Here is a 15,477-nt window from a genome sequence, read left to right as displayed (position 1 = left end):
TTTCTGTCATTTTCAAAAGCAGGTGCTACTCACAGGAAGGCCAAGCCCAGAGATGGGGAATGGGGACCAGGGGAGCAGCCACGTCATGGCTCTGGCCTGTCTGGTGAGGAAAGGGACTCGGCACAGTGTCTGTCCTGTCCCCTCATCTGCCCTGCCTTTTGCTTCTCCTGGCCCCAGAGAAGGCAGAAGGCCACAGCAGCTTCTGATGGCTTTCTCCCCACTCCATGCAGGGCACATGGGGGCTACTGACTCTGGGCTCTACATTGGTAGCAGCTGGAGACGCTAAAGCTACTCTTCCCTCTCGGATAATTAGATGCAATTAGCTTTGCTAAATTCTCCCATCAGCCCTGCCCACTAAAGTCCTCACTGACTGTAATAGCATTGCCTACCAGCTGCTGCAGTGTCTGACCCTCACATCTGCTGGCTTCTCCCCTGGAGCCAGATCACTCCTGCAGCTACCAGCTCTCACCACCCACACCCCCATCCCAGGCCACCAACCTTTTGAGATGGGTTGGAACTCTGTGCCAATTAGAGGTGACTGGGGGATTCTGGGGAAAGCATAAGCTTTGGTATCAGTTAGAACTGGGACAGAAATCTGGATCTATCTGTATCACTTTAAACAAGGAACAGAACTGCTCTGAAACTCATCTCGAAAATGAGAGAAATGTTTTATTTCCTTTTCTCGTTTATGTGTCGACCCCACTCTGCGGGCAGACATTGTGTCTGTCTTGCTCATGGTTTTATCTCCAGTACCTAACACAGTGCCTGGCACTTAAAAGATAATAAATATTTGTGGAGGGAAGGAGGAAAAAGATATTTTCCCAATAGGATTAAGAGCACTAAATGAGATAACATGTGTAAGAATCTGGGTTACAGATGTTCAATAAATGATGGTTTCTAACCACCAGCTTATTTTGATTACATGACACCAGTCCTCTCGATTCAATTAATTATGATTGTCACCTCATCCATTCATTCACTGAAGAAATACTGAACATCTGCTACAAGTCACACAGGACAATAAAAATGTAAAGAGCATGGTCCCTACCTTAAACTGGCTCAATTACAATTCAGTACACCATATGCCACAGCAGTCATAAGTACAGAGAGCCATGAGCACACAGAGACTAGCCAGGAAGGAAAGCAGGAGCAGGGAAAAATCTGGAGGTGGAAAAAACTTTCTATGTTGAACTCTGGTGCCCATTGACAAAGCTGAGTCCCTGGAAATGAGTAGATGATGAATTTTATCACACACAAAAGATATGCTTGGAATAATTTTTTACCAATCTCTTTCCTCAGAGATGTATCTGGATGTTGCCGTTAGCTGGTTAGACTCTGTCTCTTGGAGAACTGTATGAAGGGCAGTCCAAGTTCTCTGAGACTTTTGGCTCCAATAGACCCAAACCCCCAGACAGCAGGAATTAGAAACAGGTGCTATGTATGGTCTGTGTATTAGTCCGTTCTCGCACTGCTATAAAGAAACTGAGACTGGGTAATTTATAAAGAAAAGAGGTTTAATTGACTCACAGTTCCTCAGGCTGTACAGGTAGCATGGCTCGGGAAGCCTCAGGAAACTTTCAATCACCGCGGAAGGTGAAGGGGAAGCAGGCATGTCTTTCATGGCCGGAGTAGGAGGCAGAGAGCAAAGCGGGAAGTGCTACACACTTTTAAACAATCAAATCTCGTGAGAACTCACTCACTATCATGAGAACAGCAAGGAGGAAGTTGGCCCCCTTGATCCAATCACTTCCCAACAGGCCCCTCCTCTAACTGGAGATTACAATTCAACATGAGATTTGGGCGGGTCCACAAATCCGAAACATATCAGTCTGGAATTTAAATAAATTGAAGCAAGCATATCTTTATTTGCCACCACTTTATTACCCTAAGTTCTGGGCAAGACTTCTTGGAAAACTCCTCTAAACCCTTTGAGCAGCACCTAACATTTTACACAGTAGACCGCATGATGTGTTCTCAGGTTTCCAAAATTTGTCATATGCAACCACTGGCTGGACATGCCATTGTGAGTTTCACCTGTAATACTTCTTTTCTTAAAGCTTTTAAATTTCTTTTTTACTTTAAAAAAAAAAAAACTTTTCAAGGTCAGGCGTGGTGGCTCATGCTTGTAACGGCAGCACTTTGGAAGGCCAAGGTGGGCAGATCACTTGAGGTCAGGAGTTCGAGACCAGCTGGCCAACATGGTGAAACCCTGTCTCTACTAAAAATACAAAAAATTAGCCAGGCATGGTGGCATGCACCTGCAATTCCAGCTACTTGGGAGGCTGAGGCAGGAGAATCACTTGAACCTGGGAAGCAGAGAGCCGGGATCAGTGAGCCGAGATCACACCACTGCACTCCAGACTGGGCGAAAGAGCAAGACTCCATCTCAAAAAAAAAAAAACTTTAAAGAAGGTTTTTCAAATGTATGCAAACAAGTATCAACTGCCCTTGCAGTCCCGATGTCTTCAAACATTATTGCCATTCCAGTCATGAACTGATGCTCAAACACAATTCTCAGCAAGCCGTGACACATGACCTTGAGATGGACAAATGCAGCTCTAAACTGACACCTGCCAATGGAGCGTGTTATGGAGGGTGTGTAGGTCTAAGGGATCATATCCCACCAAAAATTGTCTTGACTTCCACCAGCTGTAACAACAGAAATTTAGTTGCATTCAGTGAAAGGATGGTGCAGTGTAAACCATGATGCCTGAGTTGGGGTCATGCCTCTACCCCTTACTAGTTGTGTGACTTTGGACAAGAAACTTAACTTCTCTGAGTTTCAAGTCCCAAATATCATTGTTATCATAATAATAATATTATTATGACAGCAATTTCTCATAAAATTGGTGAGCCAATGAAATGATTTTAATGGTATGACTGCAAAATCACCTTGTAAACCCTAAAGTATGTATAAATATTTATTAATTTCTGAGATCAGATGATATCGGGTGCGTTCAGGGTGGTATGGCCGTAGACTATTAATTTCCTGAGAAATAAATCGTCGAGATACAGTGAAGCTTACACTTTTACTGTCAGAACTTGGACATTATCATTATTGATGAGAGACTATAAAGAACATAGCCTCTGACCATTACTCGGACAATTGAGTAAGCGACTGGAGAATACTTCTCACCCCTTCTTTCTATGATGTGTAAACATGCTAAGCTGGAGAAATGATCAGAGAACAGGAGATATGGTTGTGAGAGTTGGCACAGGAGCAGAAAGCCCAGATGCGCAATGAGTGCTATCCTGCCATAAACACATCACCTAGCAAGGTCCCATAAAACCAGGACAACTCTTTCCTTCACATGGTGGATCTTCACTGCACCTCAACTCAGCCAGTTTTAACAAGTCAGTACCACCCCCAGCTATCTACAGTTGCCTCACCATAGTCCTGATAGTGCTGTACATGGCCCCATTCCTGACCCAGCCTCACTTGTCTATCCCTCCCAAATGCTGGCCCTGAGCCTTTGGTAACCCCTGCTCCAAAAGCAGTCAGTCAGTGCCTCCCTCTACTGGCCTTATGTTACCTGAAACAGGGCATTGCCCTGGGAACTCTTCCCATGTCGCCTTCGGAAAGAAAGCTTTTATTTTCTCACACCCCATGGACCTCTCAGGTATGTGGGGAAAGTTGCACTGGGGTCTTCTGAGCCCACGGACACCTCTAGACCATAGACACCCCATTCTTTTGTTACAACCCTGCTCTTTTAAGACTCACAACTCAGCTATACCTCCCTCTCCTACTCCTCATCTTGTCCTCCTGATAGTACCTCTCTTTCACTAAAGACTTAAACACTTGGCTCTCAGGATCCACCCAAGATGCAAAACCCTGGACTCAGCTCCCTGATGTTCTCATCACTAATGAGCCCACCCGCTTTCCCAGCATCAAACCCCAGCCTCCTTCTCCCACACTTACCATGTTCTGAATCACCAATTCTAGCACCTCACTCTGACCACAATCTCCTCCCCTTCCAGAGCACTTGTTCACCTACTCCCCCCACCACAGTTCTTAGACTTAATCAAGACCCCCAAGTCCTCTCACTCATCTACTTTCTCCCAATCCATGAGCCTCTTCTCTTCACATCTCTCTAGCCAGCTAAGATTCCAGAGTCCATCATATTACTAGTAGTGGCATTCCTATTAATATCCCTCATCTACATTTTACCTCATCTACATTTTACCATACATACATTTTACCATACATAGAAAAATCCAGGAAAATCCCGTTTTGAATGCAACAATCCAGTTTTTACATATTTGTACCCTAGCTGCTGCTAGAGAAAAAACATACACTAAGGTAAACTGAATCTACTATGATCTCCATCCTCCACAATTGCTTCTTCACACCTTCCCTTGCTGCCCCTACCCCCACTTCCCAAGGAGGTGACCTTATCATCTCTTTCACAGAGAAATTAAGTCAACAAAAACAAGTTTACAATGTCTCTTCACTAAACTACAGACATACCCCATCATCATCCATTCACCTTCCCTGGCTTCCCTCCTGCTACAATAGGGGAAGTGTATGAGGTCAAGCCCTCCACCTGCACTTTCTCACCTTCTCAGGAGGCTTACATTACCTTCTCACACCCCTCTTCTTACCTTTGCCAAGATTGTCTTAATGAATTCTTATCTCAAGAATTTTTCTCAGTCGGGCACAGTGGCTCACGCCTGTAATCTCAGCACTTTAGGAGGCTGAGTCTGGCAGATCACGAGGTCAAGAGGTAGAGACCATTCTGACTAACATGGTGAAACCCCATCTCTACTAAAAATACAAATTCGCTGGGCGTGGTGGTGCATGCCTGTAGTCCCAGCTACTCAGGAGGCTGAGGCAGGAGAACTGCTTGAATCCAGGAGGTGGAGGTTGCAGTGAGCTGAGATCGCGCCACTGCATTCCAGCCTGGCAACAGAGCGAGACTCTGCCTCAAAAAAAAAAAAAGAAAAGAAAAAAGAAATTTTCTCAATTCCAACCTTATTTTGGGGTTTACAATCAGCCTGCTTTTCAGCCCTGCAGGGTACTTAATTTTTTGAGTCTCTTGATTTCCTTTTGGTTTTTCTTACAAACTTACTAATTCTTTCCTGAGCTCATCTCTTTCTTGTAATTCTTTGAGAAAGTACCAATAATTTCCAACTCTTTGTGACATGTCTTCTATATGTCCTCTGGATCCATTTTCCACCCTACGCCTGGAGGCTGATCTGTAAGGATGGCAACAAGCTCCCTTGCCCTCTTGCGCCTAGTTGGTTTTGGCTAATGGGGAGCCATTGAAGGAGATAGAAGGCAAGAGGAACAAGGTGAGAGTATTTATTTTCTGGCTCCTTCTCAGCAAAGTTGCCTTAGGGTTGCTGTCTCCTCTAAATAAAGATCACATCTTATCCATAATTCTCTCCCTCTGGTTTAACTGCTCCCTGAAGTTTAACTCATTGAATGCAGGGGTGGTAACAGCCCCGTAATTAATTGGTAGCCCCATGCACTACACTATTTCCTATGCTTTCCTGTCCACAACTTTCTAAATTGTCCTTTTGCCAAACTTTTGAATTACCCTAACTTGAATTGCCATCTGTTTCTTGCTGACCCTGATACTCACATAAATACCATGATTATTTCCACTTACTTTTTTTTTTTCTTCCAGAGATCAACTTCTGTTTTAGAAGTTCTGTCTAGAATCCTTTCGGTTGAAAATCAAGAAACATAATTTGACCTATCTTAGGCCAAAAGTAGCATTTATTACCTTGAAAATGAAACTATGCAAAGAATACAGCTGCGCCTCAGAGAGTTTAGAACTAGGACTCTCTCTAGCTTGTCTTTAGAATAAAAGTAGTTCTCTTTCTTCAGTTTCAACTAGGAAAACCCTAGGTAAGGACCTGGCCCAGTCTGGATCACATGCTTAAGCCTGTGCCCAGACAGAAGCAGTGCCTACTAGCGGATTGGCAGCCCTGGGAGAACCGCATGGTGGGAATGAGAGCAGCAGTCCCCAAAATTAAATGGCTGTTAGTCCCAGATATTTTCAATCACTCCCTGATTGTAATGACTTCCACAGCAGAAAACACACATACGAATTTATATCTACTGCTAACTTCTTAAGTTCTAGATTTGGGGCTCTTATATTGTCAAATTTTTTTATGAACTCTGAGAATATCTCTATGTGTGCAAAGTCCACAAAGATATGGTCACCTCTTTGGGAAACGGGGGTAGAGGTAGAGAGAGGAGGTGTGAAAAAGCAATTGTGCACAACGGAGGTCAAGTTTACCAGGAAATTGTAGTCGAATTTCCAGATAGTGCTGAGATAGGGTAATCATGAATTCGTAGAGAATCTAACTGCCTCGTTGTATGACTTTTCTTCTAGCAGCATTTGGCTGCTGGGGTGCAAGTACTGGAAAAACTAAGTTGTTTCATTCAAAACAGACGTGGGAGTTTTTCTAAATTTTCCGTGTATGGTAAAAAGCAGATAAGGGACAGAGTTGAGGGTACTGGTATGAGTGCTACTACTAGTAATATGATGTTTGTGGAATCTCAGCTGGAAACAAAGAGACATGAAGAGAGGCTTATGGATTGGGAGAAAGGTGAGAGAACTGGGGGTCTCATTTAATGTAAAAACTGTGGTCGGGGTGACAGTTGAACAAACAAGTATGTATTTATCTGCAGACACAAATAGTAAATATATACATTCCTTTATTAGGGTAGCCCTTGCACTTCCTCAAAAAGGAAATGGACAAAATGATGAAGGTACGACAGTTTATTTCAACATACTGAACCAAAAAAATAAGAAAACTAATTTATTTGGAAAAGAAACAAATTCTGTACATGCAGGGTTGGCTTGATTGACGATAAATGTATTCAGCAAAAAAAAAAAAAAAAAAAAAATTTAGATAGACCACACATAATAAAAACTTTCTATGTACCACAGTAAAATAGTAAATACTTTGGTAAATGACCAGACATTTGGAAAAAAATGAAAACAACAGTTGGTAAAACAAAGTACGTAAGAATATTTGTGACCTTATTTAACTGTACAAAAAGCAACAAAAAGCAATCATTTTCTCCAGCCTTCCATTTTCACTTACATTTTCTTTAACAGGATTAAGCCCCAAATTGAAGGGATTAAATCCTTTCTTCCTAATGCCTCGGGAATATCAGATTCTCTTTCAAATCTTTAACCGTTTACAAAGGAGCAGAGCACTTAAAGGGAAATAGTGGGAAACAAAGAGATTTCAATTCTGTGCCACTCATCCAGATTCTGATGGGGAATATTTCCCAAGTCCACTATCAATTCACTCAACTTGGTTTAAAAACGTAATACCTGATTGTAGGACTAATTTGGTTTTTATTTAGCCCATCTGCAGCTTTAGCATTAAAAATCAGCTCCTGACATTAGCCCTTAGCTCAATATCTACAAATGAAATCTGGGAATTATATGACAGTGATATTAGCATATTTAAATGTAAAATGCAAAATGATTAATTTTTAAATATGCAAACTGCTACATTTTCTCAATAATCAATTCATGCACAAAAAAATGGCAATAGAAAAAGCAGAAAATACGGATGTTTCTAAATGAGACAATTATAAAAATTTCATATATTAATATCAAGACAAGACTGGGGTCAGCTTACATTGTAAGAAAAACTATTACTGTATATAATTGGACAGCAAAACCTGGTCCTGTCTAAAAGCAATGGATCAAACTGTCTTCTCAAGTCCTTCCTGGCCATATTGCTATGTGCTACAATGAAACATTTTTAATAAATGCAATCTATCATAGAACTACAAGTTTTTATATTCCTAAATAATGAACTTAACTTTATTATAGCAATGATTTAAATACATGTGCTGTAAAAAAGAGAAAACAGTTGTAAACACACTCTTACTTTTTTTCTTTACCTGCAAGATATTTTTAAAAGATTACACAACTTCTTGATTCTTTAAGAACTAAGAACCAAAGTATTGAACATAATAAATAAATGTGCAACCTGGAGGCCTGGAAAAGAGAATACCAAATAACAAACCAGTGCATTAAAATCCAGTATGTCAGTATTAAGACTTCCTCATCCAAATCCAGTTAGGTTTATTGCTATTATAAATAAGCTTCACATTAAGGCATCAGTCATTACCTACGAAAAAGATTTAGATTCAAAACAAAGGAATATACACTGTACAACTTTTTTTCTTTCATTCTGATGTCATTACAGATATTATCAGTTTTAAATGTTAAGTTTTTGTATGGCAACATATAAATATCTTTAAACATATTACCTGAATATAGTTCAAATGTTTCTCTATATTTTGATACTTTAATTAATGTATATATTTAAAGTATATTCAATTAAATGAGGAAACAGACAAAAGCAAATCAACATAGATGGCAAAGGACTAAATATGAGACATTACAACCTCTAAAAAAAAAATACTGTATAGACAGTGATGATGAGCAGATCTTGGCCAAGTCATTTAACTTCTCTGAGCCTCATTCTTTCCATCTGTAATATTTCAATTACAGTTGCTCTGTCAAGCTGTTTTGAGATCAAATGAGATGATGTAAAAACACCTAGCAAACTGTGAAGCAATGCAAAAATTAATGGTATTATCATAGGCCAAAAGATCTCAAGTTTCTGACAGTCTCTCTAACAAATAAAGTCATGGCCTGCTCCTTTTGCATTCACTTGAGAACTCCCAGTTTTGATTAGATTGTTATGGAAAGAATGGAGCCAAAATTATGCATTCTAAGTTTTAGCATTCAGAACTGTATAAAGTACAGTTTGTTGGGAGTGGGAAACAACTGCTTAAAGGGGTATACAGGACACAAAATAATAATGTATTAAAAATTCAGTAACTAGGCTCAGGCTACCTCTTGATACTTACTAAAAATAAATAGGGGTAGACTTCTCAAAAACCTTAGTTCCCAGCCTTTCATCAGTCTCTTCTAGAGAAACCTCCTTTGCCCTCATTATTGGCTATCATGTAGCATAGTCACATTAAAAGAACTATCTCTTAACAACAGCTCAAGAGTTATAAAACCATAAAGAAACACAGCCAAAGTCAATTGCTGGTACATTATTCAGCCTGGCATAAATTTGAAATGATTCAATAATCCCTACCATGTTCTCCCTTTCTCAGTCCATAAGCCCTTCATCTACGTATAAACGGTTCTGGGCCAGCTTTTTCCAATCTTTGTTCTGAGGAACACTAGCTGGGTGAGATGTTAACAGGTAAAAAACATCTGTGTTAAGTATGTTGGGAATATGCAGGGCGAGATAAATTTATGTACCACACTGAACTGCTCAGTCTTTGATGTACTGACTGTACTTGCTAAACAATGAAGTGTTCAGCATTTCCCAAACTCATCTGACCACAGAATCCCATTTTTCCCCTACAAAATATCTAGAGGGGCTAATAGCTCTTAGAATATTATTTGGAAAATGCTATTCTAGCCTGATTCTAAACATTCCAGGGCTAAATCTGGCAATAGTTATATTTTTATTTTCTGAAGAAGAATCATTTTTCTTACAAGGTCAACTACCATGAAAACCTCCTGGTTTCCACTCCGTAAGTAGGCTTCCCAAAGCAACTAAGAATTAAATTTTCTTTACTACATACTGAGGAATTCAAAGAACTTATTCTCGCGTTAATGAGAATTAAGTTCTTTTTAAGGAGATACTTACATTCTTCCCCTAAGCATTAAAAATACAAAGATCTAATTCTAGATCCTAGGACCTAGAATCACAATTACTTTAAGGAAAAGAAAGTATTTTATTACACCATCACTGCAATTAATATTATCAACGACATGATAATTAGTAGTGGTGCTAACAGTAGTAGTGTTGGTTAAGCATTTATTTTTGCATCCTAATCCTCATATCCACTCTATGAATTTAGGACCTACTATTACTCCCATTTTAAAGACAAGTACACTGAGGTTTACCAAGATTAACTGACTTGCCAAGGGTCACACACTGGAGTAAGGGCAGAACCTTAAACTCATGTCTGACCCCTCACCCCATGCTCTTAACCACATAATGCCATCTTTTATTTCAGTGACAAAAGCGTTTAGGTCACACTCTTGCTGTTAAACAGGAAAATTACATAAATGCAAACTGTGTGGAATAAGTTTTGGATTTCCTTTTGAGCAAATCCCCAGTCCTTTAAAGGATATACTTTAAAATTTTTTTTAAAGCAGAGGAAAATAGACTACTATTTACCAATGACAAGTTTATAGAGTTTTAAAACAAGAGGTTTTTTAAAAATCTGCATCCAAGGTGAAGACGTTATCTGTGGTTTCTGCCATAACTGCAAAACGCTGATACTCCGAAACTCGTTTCTCAAAGAAATTTGTTTTTCCTTCTAAAGAAATGTTTTCCATAAAATCAAAAGGATTTTCTGCCTGAAAATCTAAAAAGGAAAGAAATATCATTAGACATTCTGAAAAGATCAAATTACATCCCACAAAAAGAGCAAAGATGACCAAAACAGAGGTCAGGTTTCTGGAAACTTGTCTAGTCAGTTACAAGATCCCATCATTCCCCTAAGACCCTGGAGGCACTCAAGGCTGACAAGTCGTAAGATGACCCAAGATCGACCACTAACCTCCTCAAGAAACTCTACTAGCATCTCTGGTATTCTCATAAATAGAAAAAAAACACAACTATTTCAGGAATTGAAATATTTAATACTGCCCAATTGAAAATGTTCTCACAGCTTGAGATATCCAATACACCGTGAGCATTTTTCATAGGTATTACTATTAGTCACACATACATGATACTATAAAATGTTAAATTAGCAACAATCTACTGTGGTTCTAAATATGTTTCTTAGTTAATAAAATAACAGATAATCAACAAATTGTCATTAAGGGACCATGATCAGGGAAGACACAATAAATGTTATCCATAGTCACTAGATGTCTCCAAATAAAAAGGGGGACTATGCTAACAAGAAGCTTTTTTACTGCTTCAGAATTCAAGAAGCAAGCCCGGGCATGGTGGCTCAAACCTGTAATCCCAGCACTTTGGGAGGCCAAGGTGGGTGGCATCACCTGAAGTCAGGAGTTCGAGAGCAGCCTGACTGACATGATGAAACCTGTCTCTACTAAAAATACAAAAATTAGCTGGGCATGGTGGCAGGTTCCTGTAATCTAAGCTACTCAGGAGGCTGAGGCAGGAGAACTGCTTGAACCTGAGAGGCAGAGGTTGCAGTGAGCCGAGATCACACCATTGCACTACAGTCTGGCTGACAGAGCAAGACTCCATCTCAAAAAAAAAAAAAAGGAATTCAAGAAGCAGACTTGGAGATACAGCTTGATGGAAACTGTGGGATATTTCAGTGATTCACAAGGGTAACAGAAGAGGATTTCTCAATTTAGGAGTATCCCAGCAAAAAATATGAACACCACAGATAAACATATATTCAAGTAACCCAATTTTAAATATGGGCAGAGTGTCCAAATAGACAAACTGATACTTCTTTAAAGAAGAATACAAAATGAAAAGATGTTCAACATCACTATCCATTAGAGACATGCAAATCAAGATCACAATGAGATATCACTTCATACCTACTCGGATGGCTACACTTTTTTAAAAGACAGGTAATAAGTGTTGGTGAAGACGTGGAGGAATTGGAACCCTCATACAGGGTGGGAATATAAAATTGTGCAGCTGCTTTAGAAAACAGTCTGGAGTTCTACTAATGATTAAACATGGAGTTACCATATGACCCAGCAGTTTTACTCCTAGGTGTATACTTAAGAGATATGAAAACATGTCCACACAAAAATCTGTACATGAACGTTCATAGTAGCATTATTCACAATAGCTCAAAAGAGGAAACAACCTAAATGCCCATCGAATGGATAAATAAAATTTGGTATATCCATACAGTGGAATATTATTTGGTCATATAAAGGAATAAAGCACTGATATATGCTACAACATGAAGGTACCATGAAAACGTTATACTAAGGAAAGAAGAGAACCACAAAAGACCACATACTATTATGATTCCATTTGTATGAAAGAGAATATACAGAAGAGGCAAATCTACAGACACAAAAATTAGATGTAGTGGTTGCCTAAGACAAGGTGGGTAAGGGGAGGAAAGGGGAGTGACTGACTGCTAATAGGGATAGAGTTTCTTTTTGGGGTGATAAAAATGTTCTAAAATAGGTTGTTATGATGGTTGCACAACTCTGTGACTACGCTAAAAACTATTGAATTGTACATTTTAAATGGGTGAATTGCAAGCTATGTGATTTATATCTTTAAATAAAGCTTTAAATATCTATGTATCTTTTTTCCAAAACTTCATATGCTGTGTGTGGCTGAGTGAAATTCTATGAAATTCCTCCATCAGAAATTGTATGTAAAAAGTGAGGGAATATTGGAGCTGTGATACACAGCAAGATACAGTGAAAGGGCACTGGACCAATAGTCACAGACTCACTGGATTTTAGAACTGAAGACTTTTCAAAAAATTAGATCTAAGTCATTCACAGCACGGACAAAGTAACCAAGACCAAATTAAATTAAATGGCTTGTTTTTGGTGGTTTTTTTGTTTTTTTTTTTGTTTTTTTTTTTTGTTTTTTTTTTTTGAGACAGAGTTTCGGTCTCTTTGCCCAGGTTGGAGGGCAATGGCACAATCTTGGCTTACTGCAACCTGCCTCCTGGGTTCAAGCAATTCTCTCACCTCAGCCTCCTGAGTAGCTAGGATTATAGTCACCCACCACCATGCCCAGCTAATTGTTGTATTTTTAGTAGAGACAGGGTTTCAACATGTTGGCCAGGCTGGTCTTTAACTCCTGACCCCAGGCGATCCACTCGCCTCGGCCTCCCAAAGTGTTGGGATTACAGGCGTGAGCCCCTGCGCCCAGCCTTATTATTTTTATTTGTAGAGATAGGGTCTTGCTATATTGCTGAAACTAGTGTGGAACTCTTGGGTCAAGCAATCTTCCCGCCTTGGCCTCCGAAGTGCTAGGATTAGAGGAGTCAGCCACAATGCCCAGCTCCTACAAGTTTTGATATATAGTAATCATATTGTCATTTACTTTATATTTTCAATTAATTTTTATTTTCATTTTAAATCTCATTTTAAAGGAGATATACGTATATGCAGAGAGAGAGAGAGAGAGAGAGAGAGACAGAGAAAGGGTCTCACTCTGTTGCTCAGGCTGGAGTCCCGTGGCACAATCTCAGCTCACTGCAACCTCTGCCTTCCGGGTTCAAGTGATCCTCCTAGCTCAGCCTCCCGAGTAACTAGGACTACAGGCATGCTACCATGCCTGGCTAATTTTTTGTAGAAATAGGATTTCGCCATGTTGCCTGGGTTGGTCTCAAACTCCTAGACTCAAGTTATTCTTCCACCTCAGCCTCCCAAAGTTCTGGGATTACAGGTGTGAGCCACTGCACCTGACCTAAAGGATGTATTTTTTAATCTCTAAGTAGATGAAGCTTTTGGCAATTATTAAATCAATTTCTACTTTTATTGCATTAAAAATCTAAGGCCTCTATAATTTCTGCATTTTAGAATTTATTCAGATATTTTGAAGCCTGTGGAAAAACAAAGTTTTACATTGTGTTTAGATCTTCTTCTGCAGGAGGTGGCATGTTTTACATACCTACAGTTAGCAAGTTCCCAAAAGGAAAATCAGACCCAAGGGTCAGCAGTTTTCTAATAAGCAGCAGAACATGAACATGTGGATGTGAGGATATGGTAATGGGTTAAAGAATAGCGAATTCACTATAAGGCTTAAATAAGCAAATTCATTTTCTAATAACAAAAACATTGGTAAAAGTTATGAGCAAACACAATTTCTTTTAATACACATAGTTTATAAGTTTTTTTGTTTTGTTTTGTTTTTGAGACGGAGTCTCACTCTGTTGCCCAGGCTGGAGTGCAGTGGCACAATCTCAGTTCACTGCAAGCTCCGCCTCCCAGGTTCACGCCATTCTCCTGCCTCAGCCTCCCGAATAGCTGGGACTACAGGTGCCTGCCACCTCACCCGGCTAGATTTTTGTATTTTTTTAGTAGAGACGGGGTTTCACTGTGTTAGCCAGGATGGTCTTGATCTCCTGACCTCGTGATCCGCCCATCTCGGCCTCCCAAAGTGCTGGGATTACAGGCTTGAGCCACCGCGCCCGGCCACACTTGACTCTTTAAGTACCTGGGTGGTTATCAGAATATAATTCTGCTATATCTGCTAATACAACATTAGCAAAATAGGTAATGATTACCACAGCATCATAGATTTCATAAGGATTCTCATTAAAGACAATTTAAACTTACATTTTCATGACAAGAAATCAAAATCTGTAATTTCTAATTACCATGGTATAGTACACATAGTGAATTTCTGTGTTTCACTTAAGTACAAAGTGACCATCTAGTGTGAGTTTATGTGTCTAATATTATTTTAAGTGCTTTAAGTGTATCAACTCATCAACAATCCTTTGTAGTAAATATTATTACTATCTCTGTTTTATAGATGAGGAAATTGAGATAGTTAAGCAACTTGCCAAAGGTCACACAGCTAGAAAGTGGTGGAACAAAGATTCAAACCCAGATAGTGTGGCTGCAGGCTCCATGTCTTAAGTAATGGGAAAATCACACGTGATGAAATTCAGGTACATTATCTCTGATAAATGACAAAAATAACTTGGATAACTCTGTTCAAAGAGTTACATTATGACAGTTAATATCTTCCTAATAACTATTCCGTATTTAAAAGTATTAACTCCCAAACTACAACATAGACACATGGAGATTTATAAGCGTGAATATACGTATGCATATTAAACCTAACCCCTTGAAAATAATCCTATTAAATATATAGCTGCCATTATTGCAAAATAATTTATTGAGCTTATTAGTTCTAATATTTTACCAGCCTCCTACTTCAGTTATTAATTTTAAATTTCAAAGGATTTTGTAAAACCGTGTTCATATGAAACAAGTCTCTGTCATGGACTTTTGAAAAACAGAGCAGTATGTTACAAATGCTTTCAGTAAAATATATTTTAGGGTCCTTGCTTTCCTATAATATTTTTAACTAGTAGTAACACATTTTTAAACACATCACCTTTGAGAATCCAAGTTCCACAAGTAATCTGTCAGCTACAAACTCAATGTACTGTTTCATCAAAATGCAATTCATTCCAATGAGGCCAACTGGCAAGGCTTCTGTTAAAAACTCCTGGGATGAAAACAAAAACAGAATAAAGTATAAACAAAACTATAAATATGTATGTTCCAAATAGAAAGAGGACTTTTGTTTTATTTCTAAGACTGATTTTGTCCAAGGAAATATATTAGGATAAATTCTTTCAATGTAGCAAATGATGTCCATATGTTTAAAATGTTTGGGGTATTACTATTCACATTTTTTCACGTTTTCAAAGAGCCAAAATAAATGGAAATGAACTACCAAATTACTGGATTTCTTAAAGTAGCAGATACACGACTTGGATTTGTATGCTTTCTCAATAGA

The 15,477-nt window shown here is 39.0% G+C and overlaps 1 protein-coding gene across 1 annotated transcript in view; it reads right to left on the bottom strand.

The window, feature by feature from the left end:
- Nucleotides 1-10,232: 10,232 nt before the first annotated feature.
- Nucleotides 10,233-15,477, bottom strand: part of RRM2B (ribonucleotide reductase regulatory TP53 inducible subunit M2B) — a 33,308-nt gene continuing 28,063 nt past the window's right edge. Inside the window, 2 exon segments of the mRNA XM_017859458.1 lie at nucleotides 10,233-10,384; nucleotides 15,063-15,183. Of these exon segments, the coding sequence (XP_017714947.1) occupies nucleotides 10,233-10,384; nucleotides 15,063-15,183 (273 nt within the window).

This window comes from Rhinopithecus bieti, unplaced genomic scaffold, assembly GCF_001698545.2.
Source record: "Rhinopithecus bieti isolate Rb0 unplaced genomic scaffold, ASM169854v2 scaffold_47952, whole genome shotgun sequence".
Taxonomy (NCBI): Eukaryota; Metazoa; Chordata; class Mammalia; order Primates; family Cercopithecidae; genus Rhinopithecus; species Rhinopithecus bieti.
The sequence above is the reverse complement of the archived record's forward strand: the minus strand, read 5'-3'. Positions and strand labels throughout refer to the sequence as shown.